The 25,849-nt window shown below is 43.1% G+C and overlaps 1 protein-coding gene across 2 annotated transcripts in view; it reads left to right on the top strand.

Annotated features, from left to right (window-relative positions):
* Positions 1-25,849, top strand: part of GPA33 (glycoprotein A33) — a 96,284-nt gene that overhangs the window by 41,134 nt on the left and 29,301 nt on the right. For both annotated transcript variants that reach the window (XM_033941617.1, XM_033941616.1), the window contains exons 2-3: positions 16,553-16,704; positions 20,145-20,361. In XM_033941617.1, the coding sequence (XP_033797508.1) occupies positions 16,553-16,704; positions 20,145-20,361 (369 nt within the window). The remainder of the gene's footprint in view (positions 1-16,552; positions 16,705-20,144; positions 20,362-25,849) is intronic.

Below are 25,849 nucleotides of genomic sequence, written 5' to 3'. Positions count from 1 at the left end.
ATAAACATAATATGTAATTCATAAAATTCCATAACAAACAATTAATAAATAATATCATTTAGAATAAAATGAAGAAACATGCGCAGATAAAACAGAGCATAAAAGTGTGTTTGTCCAGTATACTTGTGACAAAATCTATGTTTATGTATGCCTTAATAGTGTTACATCAACGAAACAATTGTGATCTTGGTGTGATATCATGCATAATAGAGCTACCAAAGGTGTTCATTGTGCTTCAAAAGTGCTTGCTTTTCAAATTATTCAGAGCCTTACCTAGAAGGAGAATAGTAAATCACTCCCTCCTTCTTTTGAGGCAAATTACTCTCTCACATTCATCTGTCTCCAAAAAACAGATTGAAAGAGCATATTCAGTAAATAAAAACCTAAAACGTCAAACCCAGCACAAAATTTATAATGTTTAAAATTAGCTAAAGTACAGTACTCGCAAAAACAAGCAGGATTGAAAATCTAAAGAGGCACCTCTTCTTTTTATAAACAAAACTCTTTCATATTCACCTATGTTTCCAATACAACAAAAGAAAACACGTTCAGTGAATGGTACTACAAAGTGAAAGTCAATACTAGATTTATGGTCAGTTTAAAACAGCCAAAATCCTTGTAAAACCAAATGGGTTTAAAAAAACAAACAAGGTGGCACATTTTCCCTTACTGCATGAGCAAGTAAAGCAAATTATTATCACTGCAGTTATAGGCGGAACGCTTTTTTGTTTGGAGGGCCTGAAAGCTCCGCCCCAGACCATGTCCGCGTCCCCATAATAGTACTAATTGTAATACCATTTTTTCCATTTATTTTTCATATTGTCAACACATAATGGTTAACCACAAAGCTACACTGTATGCTTCGCAACATTCATTCCTACCAGAACACCTGACCTTGGTCACACATGCAGAACACAGATAACTCCTGTGCAAATATGGAATCACAAACTAAAAATACTAATATCGTGTTTCCCAAAAAACAAGACCTATCCTGAAAATAAGCCCTGGCATGAGTTTTAAAGGTGCTCCTAATATAAGCCCTACCCCAAAAATAAGCCCTAGTTAAGATTGACCCCTGAAGCCCTTCCTGAATGTCCCCGACACTCCCCGACTCTATCCCTGTCACTAGTGCTGCCCGATTCGACAAAAAAATCAGACTCGCAATTCAGCAACCCCAACCCCAGTGAGACCTGATATACCTCTGCTCCGAGGCCTCCAAAAACAGCAGCAGCGGCAGCGCTCTGAACGAGCTGCTTCGTAGCCTTTCCTGCTGGGGCTGTCACTGTCAGTGACATGGCAGAGGGAAGGCCCTGGTGAGGAAGGCCGCAAAGCAGCCAGTTCAGAGTGCTGCCGCCGCTGCTATTTTGGGGGGGCCTCAGAGTGGAGTTATGTCAGCCTCACAGTGTGAGGGTCGGTGGGGTTCTGCTGCACATGGGGATGGGAAGGAGGGATAGAAAGTTGCTGCACAAAGGGATGGGTGAGAGGGGAGGAAAGATGCTGCACATGGTGGGGGGGAAGGAAAGAGGAAGAATTTGGGTGGAGGAGAGGAAGAGAGAGATGATTGGTGTACATGAAAAAAATAAGACATCCCCATAAATAAGTCCTAGTGCATTTTGTAGACCCAAAATTAATATGACACTATCTTATTTTCAGGGGAAACACGGTATATACAAATAAAACCCTAAGATTGATGAATGGAGACATAGTGGCGATATGAACTTGAGAAGATTCAGCTAAATTGATTTGTTTTTCAGTGATTCTATTACAATTTTCACTATTTTTTTTTTAAATTATTATTTATCATTTTAATACATCCTATATACAAAGATGTTTAAAGGTAAATACAGAAATATAATACTCTCTTAGTCATAATACAAACTAAGAACTAAAAATTAAACATCCATAATAAGTCATCTAATACAGTCCACAACCTGAGGAGAGGAGACAAGATGAAATAAAGCCCCTCGGGAAAGGGGACATGTACAAAAGAAAATGAAAATATTAAAGAATAGAGCAGCTAGATCTTATCCTATCCAAAAACTTAAATACCGCATAAGTAACCTGTATCATTCGGACTGTATAGAGATTCCTTTACCTTCAAGGAAAAAGCCTAATTGGGCAGGTTCAAAGAAAATATATTTACTCCCCTGATAGGAGACAAAACATTTACAAGGAAATCTCAACTGAAAACCTGCCCCCAAAGCAATCACCTTTGATCTATAAGACAAAAACTCTTTCCTCCTGGATTGCGTCCACCTCGAAACATCAGGAAATATATATACCCTTTCCCCCAAATAGGTAATCTGCTTTAAATTAAAATATAATTTCAGCAACATCTCTTTATCTTGAAGAAATACCAACGAGACCAACAGTGTTGCCCTTCCCTGAATTTCAATACCAGAGGACTGCAGAATAGCAGAAACATCTAATTGAACATTTTCATCTACTAAAGCTTTTTCTTTCTGCACTTGTTTTAAATAGTAAATTTTTTGTATCGGGGGAAGACTTGTTTCTGGTATATTTAAAACATTCAACATAAAGTTCTTAAACAGTTCTTGAGGTGGCATAAACTTGGCAACCGGAAAATTAAGAATCCTCAAATTCAAATTTTTCTGCTGGTTTTCCAGGTTTTCAATCTTCCTCAAAATCATCATTTTATCCGTCGTTTGTTTAGTAATTAAATTCTTAGTCTCAGTTGTCACTTTCTCTAAATTTTTTAAGTCCACTTGGTGTTGCTGGGTAATAGTCTCTAAAGAACTTATCCTGGAAGTAGAATTTAGAGTTATAAAAACAAAGTTAGTGCATACCAGTTGAAGGTTCTCAATCGCAGACCAAATGGAGTCCAGAGTAACAGCCTGTGGTCTCACCAACGGTCCAAGGAGGGAGATATCAGCCGGCTTTGGTATGGCTTCTGCACCAAGAGAAAAACTCTGGGCTCCTGCAACTTCACCACCGCTGGCTACCAACGGCTCCTCTCCCCCTAAACACTGCGTCTCCAGCATCGGAGTCAGCGTAGCTGCATTCACTTCCGAGTTCACCTCGGGTAGAGAACGAGCCTCACCCCACACACCGGGGGAGCCCTCTTGCCAGTTTTGCTGCGCCGATGTTTCTCCAGGTTTGGGAGGGGTATGCGGTCCTCGTGGGCTCAACGAGAGTGACATCTCGCTGTCCAGGCTATGGAGTTCCCGCTCCACAGCAGCAGAAACGCCCGATGTGGAAGGACGGACTGTAAATGCTGTAATTATAGTCTGCCTCGGCGTCGAGGAGCCCGAGGTAGGTGGAGGGATACCCCTCGGTTTCCCTCTTCTCTTAAGCATGGAAAAAACCGTGTTCAAAAGTTGAAAAGGAAAATATTTCCTGCGAGATGGGAGTGCTCCTCTCAGTGTCCTGCTCAAGACGCCATCTTGTCTCTGTGTACAATTTTCACTATTAATGTATGATTTTTTTGTATGACTTTTTGTGATTGATTTATGTGGGGATTTCAAATACACCCTACATTCCCCTTTTTCTTCCTATGCTGGATATACGTCTGCACTTTATATTTATTTATTCAACGGTACCAGCTAAATGTTTTGAAATAAGGGTAACTATGATGTACAGGGCAGGGTTTATTTAGACCTTTTGGTCTGGTGCTAGTCACCTATGAACACCTGCTCGGGGCTTTTGGTCATTCGTAGGGATAATTGAGCCCATACTGAAATCCCCTTATTCAGTCTTTGAAAATTACAAGGTTAGATTTACACTGCAGGTGCTATCCCTATGCTGGCAACAAAAGGGTTTTTTTTTTTTAACCAATTATTCAATTTGAGTTTTTCCACTGTATTGGTAATACATTTTTTGGTTTTTTAAGCCTATTCGGTCATTGCTAGACAACCAGGTTTTAAAAAGCAAGTAAATGAACAGGGACGAAGTGTGAGATAATAAAATTTGCGGACGACACAAAATTATTCAGTGAAGCTTGGACCAAAGAGGACTGCGAAGAATTGCAAAGGGACTTGAACAAACTAGAAGAATGGGCGATGAGATGGCAGATGAAGTTCAATGTTGAGAAAAGTATTACACGTGGGAAGCAGAAATCCGAGGTACAACTATACGATGGGAGGGATGTTACTGAATGAGAGTACACAAGAAAGGGACTTGGGGGTAATGGTGGACATGACAATGAAGCCGACGGCACAGTGCGCGGCAGCCGCTAAGAGAGCGAACAGAATGCTAGGTATAATCAAGAAGGGTATTACAACCAGAACAAAAAGAAGTCATCCTGCCGTTGTATCGGGCGATGGTGCGTCGGCATCTGGAGTACTGCGTCCGATATTGGTCGCCATACCTTAAGAAGGATGTGGCGTTACTCGAGAGGGTTCAGAGGAGAACGACACGTCTGATAAAAGGGATGGAAAACCTCTCATACGCTGAGAGATTGGAGAAGCTGGGTCTCTTTTCCCTGGAGAAGAGAAGACTTAGAGGGGATATGATAGAGACATACAAGATCATGAAGGGCTTAGAGAGAGTACATTACATTACATTAGTGATTTCTATTCCACCATTACCTTGCGGTTCAAGGCGGATTACATCCAAACTAAAACAAGAATTATATTTCAACTTGAAGTAATAGATTAAATGATGAGATAAAATTTTAAGGGAGAATTATGGGATTTAGATAATGTTTGGTAACTAGAAAAATTAGAGAGTACTAAGGGTTTATAGAGTGTTGGATGTTGGGTTAGGATTGTTGTGCTGGATAGGTTTAACGTGTTTTTTGAAGAGTATGGTTTTAATTTCTTTCTTGAAGGTTTTGTAATCTGTGGATGAAGATAACAGAGTGGTGAGTTGTTTGTCCAACTTAGCTGCTTTGGAGGCTATTAGGTTGTCATAAAATTTTTTTCATTTGACATTTTTGGATGGTGGGTAATAGAATAGTGAATGTGTTCTTCTGTGTCTGATTGAGGAGGAATGATTTAGTCTGTTATTCCAGTAAGTTGGGCTTTCTCCGTTGATAGCCTTGTAAAGTAAGCAGTAGAATTTGAAGTTCACTCTCGCTTCTATTTGAAGCCAATGTGAGTCATGATATGTCTCTGTGATATGGTCATATTTTTGTAGTGAATAGACAAGTGTCAGGGCTGTATTCTGCACTGTCTGCAATTGCTTCATCATGGTCGCGGGACATGGTAGGTATAGTATGTTGCAGTAGTCCAGTATCCCAAGGATTAGAGATTGTACCAGTAGAGAGTAGAGAGGGACAGATTCTTCAAACTTTCAAAAAATAAAAGAACAAGAGGGCACTCGGAAAAGTTGAAAGGGGACAGATTCGGAACGAATGCCAGGAAGTTCTTCTTTACCCAACGCGTGGTGGACACCTGGAATGCACTTTCAGAGGATGTAATAGGGCAGAGAACGGTACTGGAGTTTAAGAAAGGATTGGACAATTTCCGGCTGGAAAAAGGGATAAAGGGGTATAGATAGAGGATTATTCATAGGTTCTGGACCTTTTGGGCCACCGTGTGAGCGGACTGCTGGGCACGATGGACTCAGGTCTGACCCAGCAGAGGCATTGCTTATGTTCTTAAGAGGCCCGGAAGGTGGGGGTAGGTCACTTAGATGAAAACTGTGAATAACCGAAGACACGAGTTCTGAACCCACGACTATGGAAAGGGATGTGTATTGAATGTATGAATGACTTTCAGACAAGCTCTCAAGAGTACATTGCTGTATTTTTGCTGGGCTGATACTGTCCCTCCCTCCTTTTTCTTGGTTTTCTTTTATGTAATCTGTTAGCAGGCTCCATTTTAGTTACCACAGGGACATAAGAAAAGCATCGTTCCCATCTGTTACACCTTTGACTCTGCTAGCCTTGCAGTTATTAGCTGTAAATCTGCTAGACTAAATACAGCTTAATGAGAGAAGCTGAAATAAATACAGGTTAGTAAGAAAAGTTGGAGCACAGTATTACCATTTCACAAAGTGTGTGATATATATATTCCCAGCTTGCTCTAACTATAGGAGGTGCTGGTTGAGTGTAGCTCCTGTGAAAGAAGACATCTTTAAGAACACTGAACTGCAAGTTTGTTTATTTCTTTAAGTTTGATATTAAAGACATTTCTGTTACATCCCTTCCAGATTCCATACACTAGCATTCAATCCCAACCCGCAATCTGGGAGTTGCAGAAATCCAACACTTTTCTGAGCACTTGCTCCTCCCCCTTAGACTGAGAGCTAGAGCAATATCCAATCCCCAGCCAAAGAGAGCTCTGTGTATAATTTTACCTAAATTACTAAAGAGTCTGTGGTTAGAAGGCATATCTGTAGTTTCACTGAAACCAGCTTGTGCACCAGAAATTCACTTCATGATTAAGATGTCAATAGAAGAATTATAAAATATTACACCTCTTTCTCTTCTCCTCCTCTGACATTCAGAAGTAAATATAAGTGGGAAATCAGGGTTATTTATAGATCCAGAAGGCTGTAGGACTGTATTCATCACTGTATGTGCCTCCCCCTCATGCATCCATACTGTCTTCCCACACTGTACTCAGAAATCATGCAGCCCCTCTTTGTGGGGGGAAAAAAAAGAATGAGTCTGCCTTACAGAAACCTTTCAGTGTAACTTGTTTGAAAGCTGCCTAGTTAAACATTCCTGCATCCTGGGAGATGGTATTAATTTAAGACGGCATATCAGCTTGACCAATTCAGCAGCTAATTGGGTTGAAATGCTTCCCACAAGCATTTATATAAGGCTGTATCTGTGGTTGGGGTGAATGGAACTCTTGCCCTAGGTGCCTGATTCAAGGGGCACCAAAATCATGAAAAATGTTCCGTCTGTCTAGCTATAATGGGCAGTGCTTTTTTTTTCTCCCTAAGCAGCATGTGCTTGTACATTGTGCAATCAGCTTTTCCATCAGCTGTCTGAACAAATTGCTTCCCTTTCACCCTACAATCTGAACCTGTGGGCCCCGTGCTTCTTCCCTCATCCTGTCATAGCCTGATGTGCAGCCCAATCCAGCCCTCCCAATCCTTCTCCTCAATCTCCCTTCCAAGCTGGCAGTGAGTGCAGCGCTTAATTGCGTGTCTCCTGCTGCTGTTGGACCAGTCTGGTACCATGAAAACTAGCTCTGTAGCAGCAAGAGGTGATATGCCTTTAAACACTGCTCCTACTGCCAATCCAGGTTTTGTCAGAGGAAAGAAGGATACATGGCTATCCTCTGTGGGGCCAGCCATACATAGTTCCAGAAGAGATGCCCAAGGAAAAAAAAAAGTATTTCTATTGTACTGTTTGCAGAGCCTGTAGTTTCAATTTCAGATTTTGTCTGCATGTTTCTGTTCCTAATTTATGAGACATACTTTGTATTTCATGATAGTCTGTATTCTGCATGTGTGACTAAAATGAGTTTTGTGTAGTGATCCATAGTGGCGCAGCTCTTATTATTTTTTCAGTAGGAGGTGTTTTGGAGTCCTAGCCTTTTCACCTAGAGAATGACACATTGACAAAATTTATCACCGTTCCCGTCCCCGCGGATAACCGCGGGAAACCATCTTCATGTCATTCTTTAAGGAGAAAGGGAAGCATCAGAGTATGAATGGCCACAACCACTGACCCACAAGCTTTGCTTTGAAGAATGCTGGTGTAGAAGGATTGAAGTTGAGACAGACACTACAGAATGACAGTCTCTGGTATCCAGAGCAGATATTGTGATGTCATAATGCCTCATTCCACCAGTGCCTAAGAGCCAATCACATCAGTGATGTCACAATGGCTTCATTATCCTTGGCTCACATAAGAATCAGAGTATGAATGGCCACAACCACTGACCCTCAAGCTTTGCTCTGAAGAATGCTGGTGTAGAAGGACCGAAGTTGAAACAGACACTACAGAATGACAGTTTCTGGTATCCAGAGCAGATATTGTGATATCATAATGCCTCATTGCAAAAGTGCCTAAGAGCCAATCACATCACTGATGTCACAATGGCTTTATTATCCTTTGCTCACATAAGAATCATAGTATGAATGGGCTCAGCCACTGACTCTCAAGCTTTGCTTTGAAGAATGCTGGTGTAGAAAGACTGAGGTTGAAATAGACACTAGAAAATGACATGGGATTATTTCCCGCGGTTATCCGCGGGGACGGGAACGGTGATGAATTTTGTCACCGTGTCATTCTCTACTTTCATCTATTGCAGAAGGTGTGGCTATCATAAGGAAAAGGGCCCTGGGTGTTTTTATGTTGTATGTCTTGGGTGCCTAGATACCTATCTCTGGCTAGAACAAAGGATAATGTGGTCATTCTGGAGAGTCAGCACTTGGCCAGTTAAGTGCTGATTTTAGGCCTATTTATATTCAGTCCTATCTTTCTTCTGCTCTGAAAACCTAGAAATTCAATGCCAGTCTGGACATGGCCTAGCCTTGAATTTCCAGGCACAACACTGGCGGCATGCTGGCTGAATATCAATTCCAGTCTTACTAAAGAAAGCCCCGTGGCTCAGTTATATTAGTGGGTGTTGTAATGTTAAGAGACTTAAATTTAAGTCTGAATGGTGAGTTTTGAGAGTATGGCTTAAAAGAAGACCATAACTTATATAGAAGCAATTCCTCCAGAGAGAATGGTAGCTCTGAAAGCATCTGTCTTATCTGAAGTTGTCTCTTCCAGCCCTTCTCCAGTGAAAAAACGCCTTTCTGTCCCTTGTCAGAGGAGGAGAAAGTTTATTGACTTGTTCAGAGTTCTTCTGAGAAGGGTGTGGTGAGAAAGAAGTTTTATAGTATTTGACTTTGCCTGATTTTCTGAAATAGAAACATGATGGCAGATAGCCCATCCAGGTAAATCAAAAAGTAAAGACAAAATACATTTAACGGCTTTAATAGAAGTAATTGTAATCAATTGAATATATCATTTTTCCACAAAGTCCGACACATTTTTTTGGTATCGTTCAACTAGCTTCTGCATTCCTGCAGAGAAGAAGTTTTTTGGCTGCTCCTGAAGTCAGATGAGCATCGCTTTCTTTACTTCATCAGAGGTGAATCTGCAACCTCACAGCGTCTCCTTCAGTGGACCAAAGATGTGATAATTGTTAGGTGCCAGATCTGGGCTCTAAGGAGGATGTGGAAGATAGTTGCTGCTGCTGTATGAGGACCTGCATTGTCATGGTGTAGCAAGACTGTTTTGGACAACATTCCTTCTTCTTTTGCAGGTTTAAGTTCATTTCAAAGCAATGCACAGTAATTTTCACTTTTTGACCGTGTGGTTGGAAATGCGCCAGAATGGGCCCCTGCCCCCTCATGTCCCAAAAGAAGGTTAACAGGATTTTCTTGGAGGAGGGCTGACATCTGAATTTCTTCTTCACTGGAGAAGACGGATGTCTCCACTCCATGCTTTGTCTTTTGCTCTCAGGGTCATAGTGATGCACCCATGTCCTGTCGCTAGTGACAATTCTCTTCAGAATACTCAGATCTTCTTCATATCGTCTCAGGAACTGGGTCACAACCTCCACACATTGTTGCTTTTGCAGATCAGTAAGCTGTTTGAAACCCATCTTGCGCAGACTTTCCTGTATTCCAAGACATCATGCATTATGGCAAATACAGATCCATTCTTGATATCCAAATTTGCAGCCAATTGACACACCGTTATCTGTCCGTTTTCTCTAATTGAGGCATCCGCCCTGTCAATGTGCTCTTGTGTGCACAACGTTGATGGGCGAACAGAGCGACCTTCATTGGTTACACCTGTTCTTCTCGCTTTAAACCTTTTCATCCATTCATAAACCTTTTGCCGATTCTTGGTGCTATGTTCATACTGTATCAATATCCGACTGTGAATTTCATTCGCTCCCTCTGCCTAAAGAAAGCTCATTACTGCATATTGTTCTTTGATGGTGCAATCTTGCAATGGAGTGTCCATGTTTCTGACCGTGTGGCTGCCACACAACTAAAGGCCAAGCGCTGCACTGTGCGTGGATGAACTATCCAACAGGCAATGTACAAGTACATATGTTGCTTTTCACTAGCTCTGTTCCGGTTATCATGTAACTTTATATATATATATATATATATACACACATACATACACTGTATAGGCATTCAGGCCCAGATTTGATAAAAGATGTCTAAAGTTAGATGACCTAGGCACCTATCTTACTCCCCCTTTTTGCAAAAGTGTGGAAAAAGTTTCTAGCGCTGAATGCTCTTCGTTGCTATGACGGTCATAACCACCAGAGGTGAACAAAGTAGTTTGTCGTAATGAAGCAGAAGCCGTGCATTGTGTCCTTTGAATCCATATCCTCTTCCAGTTTTCAGGTGGGATAGAAAGTTGCAGTTCTCTAAACCAAATAGAGCAGGGGTGCCCACACTTTTTGGGCTTGCGAGCTACTTTTAAAATGACCAAGTCAAAATGATCTACCAACAATAAAATTAAAAAAAAACACAACGCACACTGTACGCATAGAAAATGTTAATTATCATTCCTATTCCAGGGTTTTTCAAAGAGGTCAAAGCAGATGACTCTATGCACTATCACCTCAGTAACAACCATACAAAAATAGACAAATATACCCCCCTCCCTTTTTACTAAACCACGATAGCAGTTTTTAGAGCGCAGGGAGCTGCGCTGCTCTCGACGCTCATAGGCTCCCTGCGCTAAAAAAACTCTATTGCGGTTTAGTAAAAGGGGACCTTAGTGTAAAATATAGACAGCAGATATAAATTGAGACACATTTCGATCACTAAATTTAAAATAAAATCATTTTTCCTACCTTGTCTGGTGATTTCATGAGTCTCTGGTTGCACTTTCTTCTTCTGACTGTGCATCCAGTCTTTCTTCCCTTCTTTCAGCCTGTATGCTTCCTCTCCTCCACACCTCATTCCCTCCCCCAACTTTTCCTTCCTCTCTCCCTGCCCTTTCTTTCTCTCTGCCTCCCTTTCCTTTTTTTCTGTTTCTCTTCTTTCCTTCTGTCTCCCTGCCTGCCCTTTTTCTTTCTTTCTTTCTCCCTGCCCTCCCCCAAGACACTGCCACTGCCATCGGGGACCCAAACTGCCATCGGGGACCAGGACCCAAACCGCCACCAATAACAGGCCCGAAAGTCGACGCCAATAACACGCCCAAAAGCCGCCGCCGCCCCAACCTCTCCCTGCTTCGGCCGACCAGCATCGCGAGGAACTGTTGGGGGAAATGCTGCCGGGTCCTGCCTTCGCGGAAACAGAAAGTAGGCAGGACCCGGCAGCAAGAAGAAGAAATGCTTCACTAATATGTCTCCCGCCTTAGCCCGTAGCGAACGCTTGCTTCAGGGCTCTCAACATGTGCGTGCTGGCTTCCCTTCTCCCCCCTCCCCCTCCCCGGGCATAACTTCCGGTTTCGGAGGGAAGAGAAGAGAAGCCTGCACGCACACGTTAGAGCCCGGAGCATAAGTTCGCTAGGGGCTGAAATCTCCAAGCCGGTTTTTTTGGGGTTTTTTTTAATGTTCAGCAGCGGCAGATGACAGCTGGGCGGACCGCCCAGCTAAAAGGCCCTAGGGAGAACACTGGAGAGGAAGGCTGATCGGCCCGTAGATCAGGACGGCAACACGAGTGCGATCGACTCGAGTTGCCTTCCTGAGCTACTGGTCGATCGCGATCGACGCGTTGGGCACCCCTGAAATAGAGGTTTCTTAAGTAGATGTGAGCACTGGTGTTTATACCAGCTTGAAGCCTCATGACCTTGAATCCCCACAATATAGCACATATTAAGCAAACTTAGTTGTTCCTTCAAAGTGTGAAGCGATGGAAAGCCAGCCTTAATAGCATGCTGAAGCTGTAGCCATTTAAAACATTGTGAGAATGGCAAGGCAAAGTTCTGTTGTAATGTCTGAAAAGTCACCAAATTTCCTTGACTCATCACATCTTGCAAGGTTCTAACTCCTGCTTGCATCCAGATTTTCTAAAGGGTCATAGAACCATTGATGGTAATCACAGGGTTCAGCCATAGGGATATTTGTGTAGAATTTTTAATAAGCAAATCATCCAAAAACAACAAAGCTTGCCATGTAGACTTAAAAATTTCATTGTTTATATATATATATATATATATATATATATATATATATATATTAAAATTAGGCAAGTTGACTCCCCCCAGCTCTTTGACTTTCTGTAACTTTGCTAGAGCAATTCTAGGTGTTTCCCCCAGCCATATAAATTTAGCTAGTAACCTATTAATCTGTTTATAACATTTTTCAGAAAAGAAGATTGGTAACATACTCATATAATATTGAATGACTGGAGCTATCAACATTTTCATCGTTTGGATCCTGCCTCACCAGGAAAGATACAAGAGGCTCCACTTCTCACACAATTCTTGAATTTTGGAAAGACTTTCCTTATTAGTTGACATGGTATCGCCTACATTCTGCAGAAGCATTACTCCTAAATATTTAACACCCTTAGGTTTCCAAATGAAAGAATATGGGGGAGCAGTTACCGGACTGGAGGAGAGCTGTGGGTGACCTGTTTGCTGGTCCCGGATTTCGGCAGTGGCGGCTTTCCTTCCTGATCGCGGCGCAGTCAGGCATCTACAGGGATGGACCCCTGACGTCACTGGGTCCGTCTCCAACATCTTAAAAGGCAGCTGCTGTTGCGGTTGCGGCCGCAGCCGCGCGGCCGCAGGGCGTGGCCGAAGGGGCGTGCCCTAAGGGGCACGCAAGGCCCCTTGGGAGCCCCTTAGGAGCCGCGTGGAGTCCGGGAGCCGGTAGTGGGCAACTTTCATTTGGGGTACATAGATCCGGCTCGGATTCTGCTCCCTAAGATGTTCATTCCATGTCTGCTGCAGTGAGGACGCCGCTAAAGTTTTTCTTTTTTTTAAAATGCCGAAAAGACAAGGAAGGAACACCGGAGGAGCCTCCCGGCGACCCTTAACCCCAGTGGTTACTATTGATGACTTTCTTTGACGCCTACAACGGGAACAAGAAGGGTCGGGTGCTAGCTCATTGGGGACACCGCCGGAGAGTAGTGCGGTGGGTTCCCCTGAGCATGATATCACTCTTAGCCCCGACGTTAGGACGCCACCCCTTCAACCGACGCCGCAAGCCGCCAGCTCCCCACGGGACAAGAATCCACCTGAGGAGATGGTTTTTTCTTTGTCCACAGAGGCTAGTATGGAGGGCTCGCCGAATATGACAACGCAGAGTGGAAGGATCTCTCTGCAAGGACTTGCGACCGGGATAACAGAGGTTGGAGGAACACAAGACGTCACTGAGGTAAAGCTAATTTCAGAATATTTAGATACTACACCATTACAACTTTTTTCACCTACAAAACCTCCTTCAGTCACACTCGAAGCATTATGGGACTTGGTAGTGAATTTGGGGAATTCCTTAAATCCTCAAATAAAAAGTTTGGATAAAGAATTAAAAGAACAAAAGGAAGAAATAAAAGTTTTAAAGCAGGATATGTCACAATTTAAAACAGAGACACAAAATACAAATAAGGAGCTAATGCTATTGAAACAAAATCAAGATATGCTGGTTAAAGATAATATATTACTCAGGAAGAAGTTAGAAGTGCAGGAGAATAATGGTCGAATAAACAATTTGAGATTTATAAATTTTCCAAAGATCCTGTCAACTTCTCCTAGAGAAATGGTGAAGAGATATTTTATGGAAATTTTGGAAATTCCTGAAAACTCCTTACCTCCTCTTACAAGAGTGTATTACCTACCTGCTAAGCCCCAATTCAAAGAAGAAGGAAAAAAAATTGAGGAACCCCGGGAGAGGTCATTGGACATTTCGGCAATACTGGAACAATCAGATAGAGAAATGGTTGTTCCAGCTACTCTCTTGTTGTCTGTTGCTTTGGCTCCAGACAAGGATTGGATATTAAAACTTTTCTTTAAAAATAGATCCAAAGACTTCCTGGGGCAGTATATTCAGATTTTCCCTGATGTCTCTAGAGAGACTCAAAAAAGAAGGAAAGAATTTTTAATTCTAAAACCTGGAGTGATTCAAATAGGGGGTATTTTCTTTTTGAGATATCCATGTAAATGTGTAGTTAGATACTTATCATTGAAGTATATATTTACAGAGCCATCTCAACTGATTAGTTTTCTCTCAATGAAACGTCTTGAAAAAGGAATAACAGCGTCCATGGAAAGTTAGCTCCCTGCACTTTAGTCAGATAAGGATTTTTCTTATTTAATTAATTTGAATTATATATGTTCTACTCTTAATCGTGGATCCAATAATATTGAGGACTAGTGAGAGATCAGCTAGACTAGTATATCCTTGTAGTAAATATTAATTTTGGAAATTTTTGTTTAATATGTTGTTTGATCTCACTTTACTGTACAAGATGTATATGTAATGTAATGTAATGTAATGTAATTTATTTCTTATATACCGCTACATCCGTTAGGTTCTAAGCGGTTTACAGAAAATATACATTAAGATTAGAAATAAGAAAGGTACTTGAAAAATTCCCTTACTGTCCCGAAGGCTCACAATCTAACTAAAGTACCTGGAGGGTAATAGAGAAGTGAAAAGTAGAGTTAGTGGAAAAATAAAAATAAAATAAACATTTTAACAAGACAGCATTGATCTAAATACTTTGGAAGGTAGAAGAGAGGAGAGAAAGGAATAGAAGCAGAAGGGGGAGCCGTTGAACAGTAGAATTCTGGAGAAATTTAAATGATAGAAATAGAACAAAACAAAGACAAAAGGCAAAACAATAGATAAGATTAAAGATAAATCATAAGCTGGAAAGAAAAATAAAATAAAACTTTGCTTGGAAATATTGTAAAATTCTATAAATAAATAATAATAAAAAAAAAAAAAGAATATGGGTCTAACAAAGATTTTACACAGTGTACATTTAAGGGCAATACCACAGATTTACTCCAGTCGATCTTGTAGCCTGAGAAGGATCCAAAGGAGTCAATCAACTGTAGTAAGTCTGGTACCGAGGTTTCTGGTTCTGTAAGATATAATAAAAGATCATCAGCATAGGCTGAGATCTTGTACATGCCATTTCTGTAAGATATTCCCTTAATGCTGTCTGACCGTTCAATAGCCAGAAGAAGAGGTTCCAGTACAATTTATTTATTTATTCTTTTTTTTTTAATCTGTATTCATTTTCAGAACTTATATAAAGTGTAAACAAATATACTATCAGATAAAACATATAACAGCACTTATCTTCGAACAAATATTAAACAAATTACTTTATTCCCCCCCCCCCCCACCTTCCCTCCTACCCTCTCTGGATGTGTGTAGAAATCATCTGGAAATTAAAGGTTAATCAGTCTTTGAATAACAAATGCCTCTAATGGTCCCCATATTTATTTAAACTTTTTACTATTACCCGATTGTTCTGCATTCATTCTTTCATATCTGTAATACAAACAGAGCATTTCTCACCAAAAAGAAAAATTTAATCTGTCCCAGATCTTCCAATTTCCAATGTTATCAGCTGCATGGCCACCCCTGTCATAATTAGAAGAAGTCTGTTTTTATAAATGTCTATTGGACTTTTAGCTTTCAACAATGTCCCAAATAGGACTCAAGCATTTTTCTCTGTCTGTCCCAGCGGACTCATAATCTATCTAATGTACCTGGGGTAATGGGGGGATTAAGTGACATGCCCAGGGTCACAAGGAGCAGCATGGGTTTGAACCCACAACCCCAGTGTGCTGAGGCTGTAGCTTTAACCACTGCGCCACTAGGCCACTGCACTACTGGGCATCCCTGTCTAACACTTCTATAAAGATAAAATTTCTCCGTAAGGACGTTATTGATGCATATTCTGGTATTAGGGTGGCTATATAATGTTTTGATCATATGTATAAATCCTGCACCCATACCAAACCACTGCATTACTTTATACATAAAAGACCATTCCACCCTGTCAAACGCCTTCTCTGCATCCAAGGACACAGAGAAGGCCGGTTCATCCATTGTCTTAGTCAAGGACATAAGTTGCAATGCTAGGCGGATGCTATTAGAAGAGTGCCTTCCAGACACAAAGTCCATTTGATGCATTCCTATTCTCTGGCATCTCTTCCTTCTATCTCTCCCTCCCCCTCTATGCTCTGGTATCTCCTTTCCTTCCCTTCCCCATGGTCTGGCATCTCTCTTTCCTCTTCTCTCCTCTCCGCTCCCTGGTCTTCCTTCTTATCCTTCCTTCCCTCTCCCCAATCAGGTTCAGCATTTCTTTCCCTCTGTTTGTCACCACTCCCCCCCCCTCCATCAGCAGCACAGCTTTCATAACATGCTGCTCTTGTCGACTTTGGGCTTTCTTCTCTGCTGGGATCTGCCTACTTCCTGTTGCTACAAAGGCAGGACCCAGCAGCAAGGAAGGCCTGACGCCAGCAGAGCAGCGAGTTATGAAGGCTGCCACTGTGGGAAAAAGTTCACGATGCTGGTTCATGGAGCACCCTTTTATGGGCTTCACCTGGAGTGGACCACCCCCCTGTCTCCCCTTGGTATGCTACTGATGGGACCTGTTAGTTGCCCTCTTAGGTAATAATAGGGCGCATGACAGGAAACAACAGTGACTGATTTTTACACTGCTAACCTTTGGGTGCTTTTGTTTTTCTCTTTAGTGCTGGCAGCCATTTTCGCCATTCAGGTGAAAACCCCTCCGATCCTTGAAGCAGAGCGAAGCCAAAGTGCAACTCTAAACTGTAACTTTGAGACAACCGTGACTGAAAGAACTGCAGCTAATATTCAGTGGAAGAAAATTCGTCCCAGTCAGGTAAATTATAAAGTCTAATCTACCCAGTGAGAAACAGAGGAATCATTTGGAAATTTGTGGTGCAAAGGATGGGTGAAGATCCTACAAGCAATTGGTGATTGAGGTTGTTTGGGTATGGAAATATCCGAGCCCTGTTTCAGAAAAGAATATTTTTACAATATTTCTGAATAGGGATGTGTTTTCACATCATTTTGTTTGCAAACCAAAGAAACATGGTTGAAATTTTGCTCATTTTTATTTTATTTCCAATTATCAGCTCAGTGCTTTCCCTATCCCCTCCCATGTAAAAAAATATGCTTTTTAAAGTTATAAATAAGCTCTTGTATGCTTGGTTGTGCCCCCCCCCCCCAGGCCCCTATCCTATACATATCTTATCCAATTCTTGGAGTCTTCACTGATCTGGGGATGGAACTCCTCTCATAAGAGGAAAAGCTTAAGAGGTTCGGGCTCTTCATTTTGTAAAAGAAGCAGCTGAGGGAAAATATGACAGAGGTCTACACTGTGCTGAATGGATAGAACAGGTAAATGTGAATCACACACGTGTAAAATGAATAGAAAATATTTTTTTCACTCAACAAATACTGTAGTTAAGCTCTGAAACTCATTGCTGGAAGAAGTGATAGCAGCAATTAGCACATCTGGGTTTTAAAAAAAATCTGGGTTTGGACAAGTTCCTGGAGACAAAGTCCATAATCTGCTATTAAGACAGACATGGGATAGCCACTACTTGTCCCTGGGGTTGTTAGCATAGAATCCTGCTACTGTTTGGGATTTTGCCAGGTACTTCTGATCTAGATTGGCCACTGTTGGAAGCAGCATGGCCCAGTATGGCTATTCTCATGTTCTTATGCTAGCTGAAAATGGCACAGGCTGACACTTAAAAATTTCACAGTACAACAAAATGACACTTCTCACAGCATTTTGCTATGTGGCAAAAAGAATGCTACTTTCAAATATTGGAGCAGCAAAGTAGGATTAGCTGCCTTTAAAGAATCTCAAGGATGAGGAAAGATATGGGGTAGAGGTCTAGTGTGACCTGGTTAAGTCCTGGCTTCTCCCAAGTTCCACTGAAGCTCCAACCACAAACTGCCCTGGTACCAATAGATAGTGCAGGGGCGGTCTCCGGTGATATTCTGTCACACTGTCTGGTTAAGTGCCACTGTATATCAGCACTTAGGTGGTCACATTAGATACATTGGAGCAGATATTAATACTGGAGGAGTTAGCCGGGCTGACTCCCGAAGTTGGCACTAAGTCCAGATATTCAACGCTAAGCTGTTTCCTGTGACTGGCATTGAATATCTGGTTTATTTTAAGTCACTATATACTTAGCTGGCTAGTCAATATTCACCACCGGTCATCTAAGTTTATTGCAGCCAAAGACAGACCAACTATTTATGTGGCCCATTTTGGCGTTTTAAATTTCACTGATAGACGGCCATCTCATACTGAATACTAGTGCTATTTAACTGGCCAGGAGCTATTCTTGGCTGTTTAAATAGCTTTGAAATTTGAATACTGGGTAGATTCTGTTTTGAACACTGAGTGGAATATGTCTAATGTGTGATCCACTATCAGACTGTAATCATTAAGGCAAAGTTGATCAAACCCAGATCGATTGCAACATTTAGAGCTTAGTCACTTCCAGATAGCTCCATGTCCTGTCAACCCTACGTAACTGCAAATTATTCTACCTAGACTAGGATGAAGCATGATATATTTCCCTCAGATTAAATGTCTCTCCTCCAAATCAATTAATAAACGGTCACTATACACCATCCACCACATCAGGTTAAATAATTTGTCTCTAGATACTGGTATAGAACTCACCATCTTACTTCTTCTCATTAGAACTCCACCTCCAAGAATAGCAAAAAAAAACAAAAAAAAATAAAACCTAGTAAACAGATTAATTTTTGCCTGTCCCAAACATTTAAATTATACACTTAAAAATATTCAGAATTAACTTAAAACATTAATGCTGAGTTTTCCTAAACGGCGCTAGAGGTTTTTAGCGTGAGCTGGTGAGGTAAATGCTCTGACACTCATTGGAATTCTATGAGCATCGGAGCATTTACCATGCTGGCCCACACTAAAAACCTAAGTAATATCGCTATGGATAACGGCCTCCATTCAGTAAACACAAGAATTCCTGACAATCATCACAATCCACAATGCAGCAAGTCCTTCTACAAAGCGCACAGCATGTTTCAGAATAAAGTTAAAACAAATCACCTACAATGTAGCCCACAAAGGGGCATACTAAGATGCCCCTTAGCATGGCCCTATGATAGCACACCTCAGCATCTGCTTGAAGTAAACAGCTCAGAGTAATGCCAAAAGAGTAGGTAGAGCTGTTTATTTTTTCATTTTAAAAAATATGAAATGAAACTAGACCAGGGGGTGGGGGTGGAAATAAAGCCAACACAAAATGAAAATTGCAGCATGCAGCTAAACTTCTGAATCATTTGTTTTTAGTGAGTTGAAGTGTTCTTTCCCTTTCTCCCTTTATCATTCAAGCTCCAAACCTTCCTCTGTCTCAGGCCCCTTATCTTTACTGACATACAGATCTTTCCTCTCTCCCCAACCATAAGAACACCACTTCTGTGCTTTGCCTGTGATAGATAGACAGGGAGCCCGAGCCTGATTTCCCACATTGCAGTTCAGGTAGCACTGAGCCTGAGCCTTGGCCAAATAAGGTACAAGCAAACTAAGGCCCAATTGTTTGCAGGCTGGGGGGGAGCAGCCAGATGTGTTTAGGACTCGGGAGGCCAGGGATATCTCCTGGATTTTCTCAGGATTATACAGATTTTTGTGTTAATGTCCGGAAGACAGAAGGATGACTAAAGTGTCTGAAATTAAATATTTATCTTATTTTATGGAACTCAGTGATGAACCTCAATAACGTTCAGAATTTCAATCCTGTTAAAGAGTCCTATATCAAATCATCACCAATCCATTTATATCTCCTTTTGTGTATATCAATCATGTGAACCTTTGCAATAAATATCTTTTAGAAATAAAGTACAAAGAACTTAGCTGATTTATTTCAGGTCGGTCAGGGGGCCATTTCACTGATATCTAACATGTTTCGCTCCCCTGACAGACTTGAAATAAATTAGCTACAGTCACAGGAATGGAGGGGTGAGCTAGAGAGAAAGTACCTGCTCCATGCAAGTGAAGCTTCTGTGTAAGTTGAAGGAACTGTGCTCTGCAAGATATTGTTGGCTGACCTGTTGTCCGTGAATATTCATTGTGATTATACTGAAAATCAGTCAAGATTTGGAATCTTAAGGCCTAAATTTGAGAGATCTTGATCTAGGGATTACTTTACTCTATGGTGGCAACAAAAGGACTTTTTAAAAAATTACTTGGAAATGTATAAAAAGGATCTATGTTTTGCTTTTATTTAAAATCTTATGGTTTCGATTTTATTCTAGGAAGAAGTGATCAGCCATTATTTTGGTGCCCAACCTATTACTACAGGGGAGAATTACAATGGTCGAGTAGAATTTGTTAGAAATGTGGATGCCAATGATGCCACCATAACCATCAGCCAACTGACAATGAATGATAATGGCACATACCAGTGTGAACTCTTAATTCCTCAGGACCGCAAGGGCCACACATTCTCCAATACGGACCTTCTTATTCTAGGTAATGGATTAAGTGTCCTCTCTTCTTTCTCTCTGATGTTTCTTTACTATTCTTGCAGTCAACTTCAGGATATATACACTGGCTTTTATGAGTGTTGGAGCATTTACCTTGCCAGCCCATTGTAGAAACCTTATAATTGTAAAATGAAACAAGTCAGATTAATACAGATCAATCCTGCAAAAAATCATGTCCTTTTCATACCCACAGAACACAGATACACCCTCACCCAGTATGGAATAAGTAATCAGAAACTAAAAATAGAAATACATAGGCAAAAGTTAAACTGAACCACCAAGAAGCCAGACTCTGCATACAATGCAACACCACAGAAACTGTGACACATGGCCCCTAATATTGTGCAAAATATAAAGATAGCAATAAAAATAAAAATAAAACAAAAAAAATGGAAAAGAAGAAAATACCATTTTATTGGACTAATCCATTTTTCAATTAGCTTTCAGAAGCCTAAACCTTTTTCTTTAGGTCAGTACAGTATATTACTGTTACAACATCCTCTCCTGACCTGAGAAAGGGGGTTTTGGTCTCTGAAGTATGTATTAAAAGTAATTCAATAAAAAGAGTACCTTATTTCTATTTATAAACATTTACTAATACAGCTATAATACTAGTTTATTCTATCTAAACCAACAAAAAAATCTTTCTTCTATATTTTGTCATTTCTGGTTTAATCATCTCTTCACTGTCTTCTTTCCATCCAGCATCTGTCCTCTCTCACTGCTCTTTCCATCTAGCCTTTGCCCTCTTTCTCTGCCCCAACTATCCACTGTCTGCCCTCTCTCTCCGGCTCTTTATCCACTGTTCGCCCTCTCTCTGCCTCTTCCATCCAGTGTCTGTCCCTCTCTCTCTCTCTCTCTCTGCCTCTTCTGTCCAGTGTCTGCCTCCCTCTCTCTCTCTCTCTGCCCCCCCTCTCTCTGCCTCTTCCATCCAGTGTCTGCCCTCTCTCTCTCTCTCTCTGCCTCTTCCGTCCAGTGTCTGCCCTCTCTCTCTGTCTCTCTCTCTGCCTCTTCTGTCCAGTGTCTGCCCTCCCTCTCTTTCTCTCTCTCTCTCCCCCGCCTCTTCCATCCAGTGTCTGCCCTCTCTCTCTCTCTCTCTCTCTTCCGTCCAGTGTCTGCCCTCTCTCTCACTCTGCCTCTTCCGTCCAGTGTCTGCCCTCTTTCTCTGCATCTTCCATCCAGTGTCTTCCCTCTTTCCTGCCTGTCCCATCCAGTGTCTGCCCTCTCTTTCTCTCTCTACCTCTTCCATCCAGTGTCTGCCCTCTCTCTCTCTCTCTCCCATCCAGTGTCTGCCCTCTCTCTCTTTCTGCCTCTCCCATCCAGTGTCTGCCCCCTCTCTCTCTCTCCCTCTCCCATCCAGTGTCTGCCCTCTTTCTCTCTTTCTCTGCCTCTTCCATCCAGTGTCTGCCCTCTTTCTCTCTCTCTGCCTCTTCCATCCAGTGTCTGCCCTCTCTCTCTGCCTCTTAAGTCCAGTGTCTGCCCTCTTTCTCTGCCTCTCCATCCAGTGTTTGCCCCCTCTCTCTCTCTGCCTCTTCCATCCAGTGTGCCCTCTCTCTCTGCCTCTTCTATCCAGTGTCTGCCTTCTCTCTCTCTCTCTCTTTCTCTACCTCTCCCATTCAGTGCCTTCCCTCTCTCTCTCTGCTTCTCCCATCCAGTGTCTTCCCTCTCTCTCTCTCTGCCTCTCCCATCCAGTGTCTGCCCTCTCTCTCTGCCTTTCCCATCCAGAGTCTGCTCTTTCTCTCTCTCTTTCTCTCTCTGCCTTTCCCATCCAGTGTCTGCTATCTTTCTCTCTCTCTCTCTCTCTCTGCCTCTCCCATCCAGTGTCTGCCCTCTCTCTCTCTGCCTCTTCCATCCAGTATCTGCCCTCTCTCTCTCTGCCTCTTCCGTCCAGTGTCTGCCCTCCCCCTCTCTCTCTGCCTCTTCCGTCCAGTGTCTGCCCTCTCTCTCACTCTGCCTCTTCCGCCCAATGTCTGCCCTCTTTCTCTGCCTCTTCCGTCCAGTGTCTGCTCTCTTTCTCTCTCTGCCTCTTCCGTCCAGTGTCTGCCCTCTTTCTCTGCATCTTCCATCCAGTGTCTGCCCTCTTTCCTGCCTGTTCCATCCAGTGTCTGCCCTCTCTCTCTCTACCTCTTCCATCCAGTGTCTGCCCTCCCTCTCTCTCTCTCTCTCTCTACACCTCTTCCATCCAGTGTCTGCCCTCTCTCTCTCTCTCTCTCTCTGCTTCTCCCATCCAGTGTCTGCCCTCTTTCTGCCTCTTCCATCCAGTGTCTACCCTCTTTCTCTCTTTCTCTGCCTCTTCCATCCAGTGTCTTCCCTCTCTCTCTGCCTCTTCCGTCCAGTGTCTGCCCTCTCTCTCTGCCTCTTCCATCCAGTGTTTGCCCTCTCTCTCTCTGCCTCTTCCATCCAGTGTCTGCCCTCTCTCTCTCTCTGCCTCTTCCATCCAGTGTCTGCCCTCTCTCTCTTTCTCTACCTCTCCCATCCAGTGCCTTCCCTCTCTCTCTACCTTTCCCATCCAGTGTCTGCCCCCCCTCTCTCTCACTCTGCCTCTCCCATCCAGTGACTGCCCTCTCTCTCTGCCTTTCCCATCCAGTGTCTGCTCTTTCTCTCTCTGCCTTTCCCATCCAGTGTCTGCCCTCTCTCTCTCTGCCTCTTCCATCCAGTGTCTGCTCTCGCTCTCTCTGTGTTCCATCCATTGTACACCTTCTCCCTTCCATCTGGTGTCTGCCCTCTCCCCTTCCACATGGCATCTTCCCCCTTTCTATCTCCCTTCCATAAACTATCTATCCTCTGCCCCTTATCTCCTATGTACATGGTTTATTTCAGCTTTACCCCCTCTCCGTTTTTTTCTATCTCTACCCCTTTCTCTGTGCTCTGGCATCTGGACTTATCCTTTCCTTCCTTCCCACCCCACCCGATCTGGAATCTCTGTCTCTTTCCCTTCCCTCATGCCCTGCCATCTCTCTACTCTCCTTCCCTTCCATCTCTCCCTCTCCCTTTGCCTCCATGCTCTGGCATCTCCTCTCTTTCCTGTCCCTCCCTCCCTCCCTTCTTTCTCCCTAGGCTGAATCATAGATGTTGGCAACTCAGTGGCTCAGTGGCTGCCAATGACTGCTACACATGGTGGAGGGAATTTATGGCCGCCTTTGGAGGAGGTCCTCAGCTGGTGATGCTTAGGGCTCCCCGGCAATTACAGCAAGGGTCAGCAAGTACTTCAACACTGAAGAAATAAAACCAGAAATGCATTTCTGTTGATCACAATGCAAAGATATCTGCTATATACTTTTCCCAAAGTTAACATATATCAGTCAATAAATTTCTTTTTATACTTTTGGAGATTTATTTTTCCATCCAGCACCATGCCTCCACATCTCTCCCTCCATTCTTGCCACTACCATGTTCTACTATTCCCTTTCCACCACCATATCCAACTTTTCTCCCTTTCATCTTTCTCTTCCCCATGCATATCCACCTCACTCCTATCCCTCCCTATGCCACCAACTTTCCTCTTTCTTTCCCCATGTGCACCATTCTCTTTCCCTCTCACTCATACACATGCCCAACAAGTCTCCTTTCCTTTTCTATTCCCTCCCCCACCTCAGGATCTCTTTCTCCCCCTCTCTCCATCCTATGTCCCAAGTTCGTGTATCCTTCCTCCCTTCCTTCTGTGTCCAAACATGCTACCTCCCTCCATTCTGTGTCCCAGGTTTGTGCCCCCTTCCTCTTTCCTTCCTTCCAACCATTGTTCCTGGTTCGTACCCCTCCCATGTCCCAACACATTCCTTCCCCCTCCCTCCTTTGTCTCATATTCATGTCCTCTCTCTCCTTTCCTTGTCACAACGTGCTCACTAGTTCTCTTATCTGGCCCAAATTCATGCCTCTCTGCTGCGGATGTATACTAGAGCTGTCCATGTGGGCCTTCTTCTTCCTGCCTTCCAGCCACACTTGCTTCTTCACAGAGCCATGGGCAGCAGTTCCTACACACTGCACATGGCTGACCCAGAAGCCTTCCCTCTGACGTCAGGGAAGGCTTTGGGTTGGCTATGGGTGGTGTGCTGGAAGTGCTGCACATGGCTTTGTGGAGGGGTGAGTGCAGCTGGAAGGCAGAAAGGAGGCACTACTGAGGTAACACACTTGTGGGAGCCGTGTGAGGTGCCTCCATCCTTGCAGGATCCCCACGACCTTGGAGGGATCTCTGTGGGATCCCCAAGGACCAAGGGAAGAACCTCTTGGGAACCCCATGGACCCAGGGGGAACTCCACAGGATCCCCACAGGGTCCACAGAATTCCCATTGGCCCCATTCCCATGCAGCTCTCTAGTGTTAGGTGCCATCAGCTTGGGTTTGAGTCCTAGCAACTTGATGAATTAAAGATCCAAAAAGAAGTCAATTGAGTGCTAGTCCAATAAGGTTCTCCAGCATCATCCCCCATAGTAGTTGCCATCTAGCTGCAGGTCACCCTCTTCGCCTAGTTTCTTCTATCTTCCCAAACATGATGTCCTTCTCCAATGGCCTCTCTCTTCTAACAGTGTGACCAAATTAAGATAGTCGTAATTTCATCATGTGACCTTTGAGTGACATATCCAGTCTGATCTCTTCCAAAATTGATTTGTTAGTTCTTCTGGTGGTCCATGGCATGCATAGAATCCTTCTCCAGCACCAGAGTTCAAATGGGCCAATTCTCTTCTGTTGTGTTTCTGTAATGTTCAATTTTCGCATCCATAATTGATCACTGAGAAAATGAGAGCACAGACCAGTCTGACCTTCATTTTAACTGGTTTCTCCTTGCCTTTAAATACCTTATCAAGAGCCTTCATTATAGAGCGACCAATTGCTATTTTGCAGAGTATTACTTCACTGCTAGTTGCTTCCTTGTTTACCAAAGAGCCCAAAAGATTAAACTCTTTACAACTTCTGTTCTATTGCCTTCAAGCTCAAAATTTTCATCATTTTTCATATTCATAATCTTTGTTTTGTTTATATTCAGTTCTAATCCCATTTTATGACTTTTGGCTTTAACCGTGGGGGTGCAAGCGGTCCTTCAGGGTGGGGGTGCGGGTGCGGGTGGGAGTGTGTGCGAGCGGTCCTTCGGGGTGCGGGTGCGGGTGCGTGCGAGCGGTCCTTCGGGGTGGGGTGCGAGCGGTCCTGCGGGGGGTTGAATCGGACGTCGGGGGGGGCATCAGGCTTTCAGGGTGGGGACAGGACTTCAAGGGGGAGAGGAGAGTCGGGGCGGGGAAAAGGAGAGTCGGGGTGGCCAGAGGAGAGTTGGGGCGGGCGAAAGGAGAGTCGGGCGGCGACGGGAGAGTCGGGGCAGCATGCACGGTATACGGGTGCGCGCGGTATATAAAAATTTTTTTACATATATGTCGGTTTCCCGCGCGCTATACCCGTGTGTGCGTTTTACACGGGTGCGCGTTATCTTCGTGAAAATACGGTAATGCTTTCTGGATCATTCAATATCATTCCATTGGTGTCTTTAAG

Source organism: Geotrypetes seraphini, chromosome 4 (genome assembly GCF_902459505.1).
Source record: "Geotrypetes seraphini chromosome 4, aGeoSer1.1, whole genome shotgun sequence".
NCBI lineage: Eukaryota > Metazoa > Chordata > Amphibia > Gymnophiona > Dermophiidae > Geotrypetes > Geotrypetes seraphini.
Note: the sequence above shows the minus strand (reverse complement) of the source record. Positions and strands in the feature narration are given on the sequence as shown.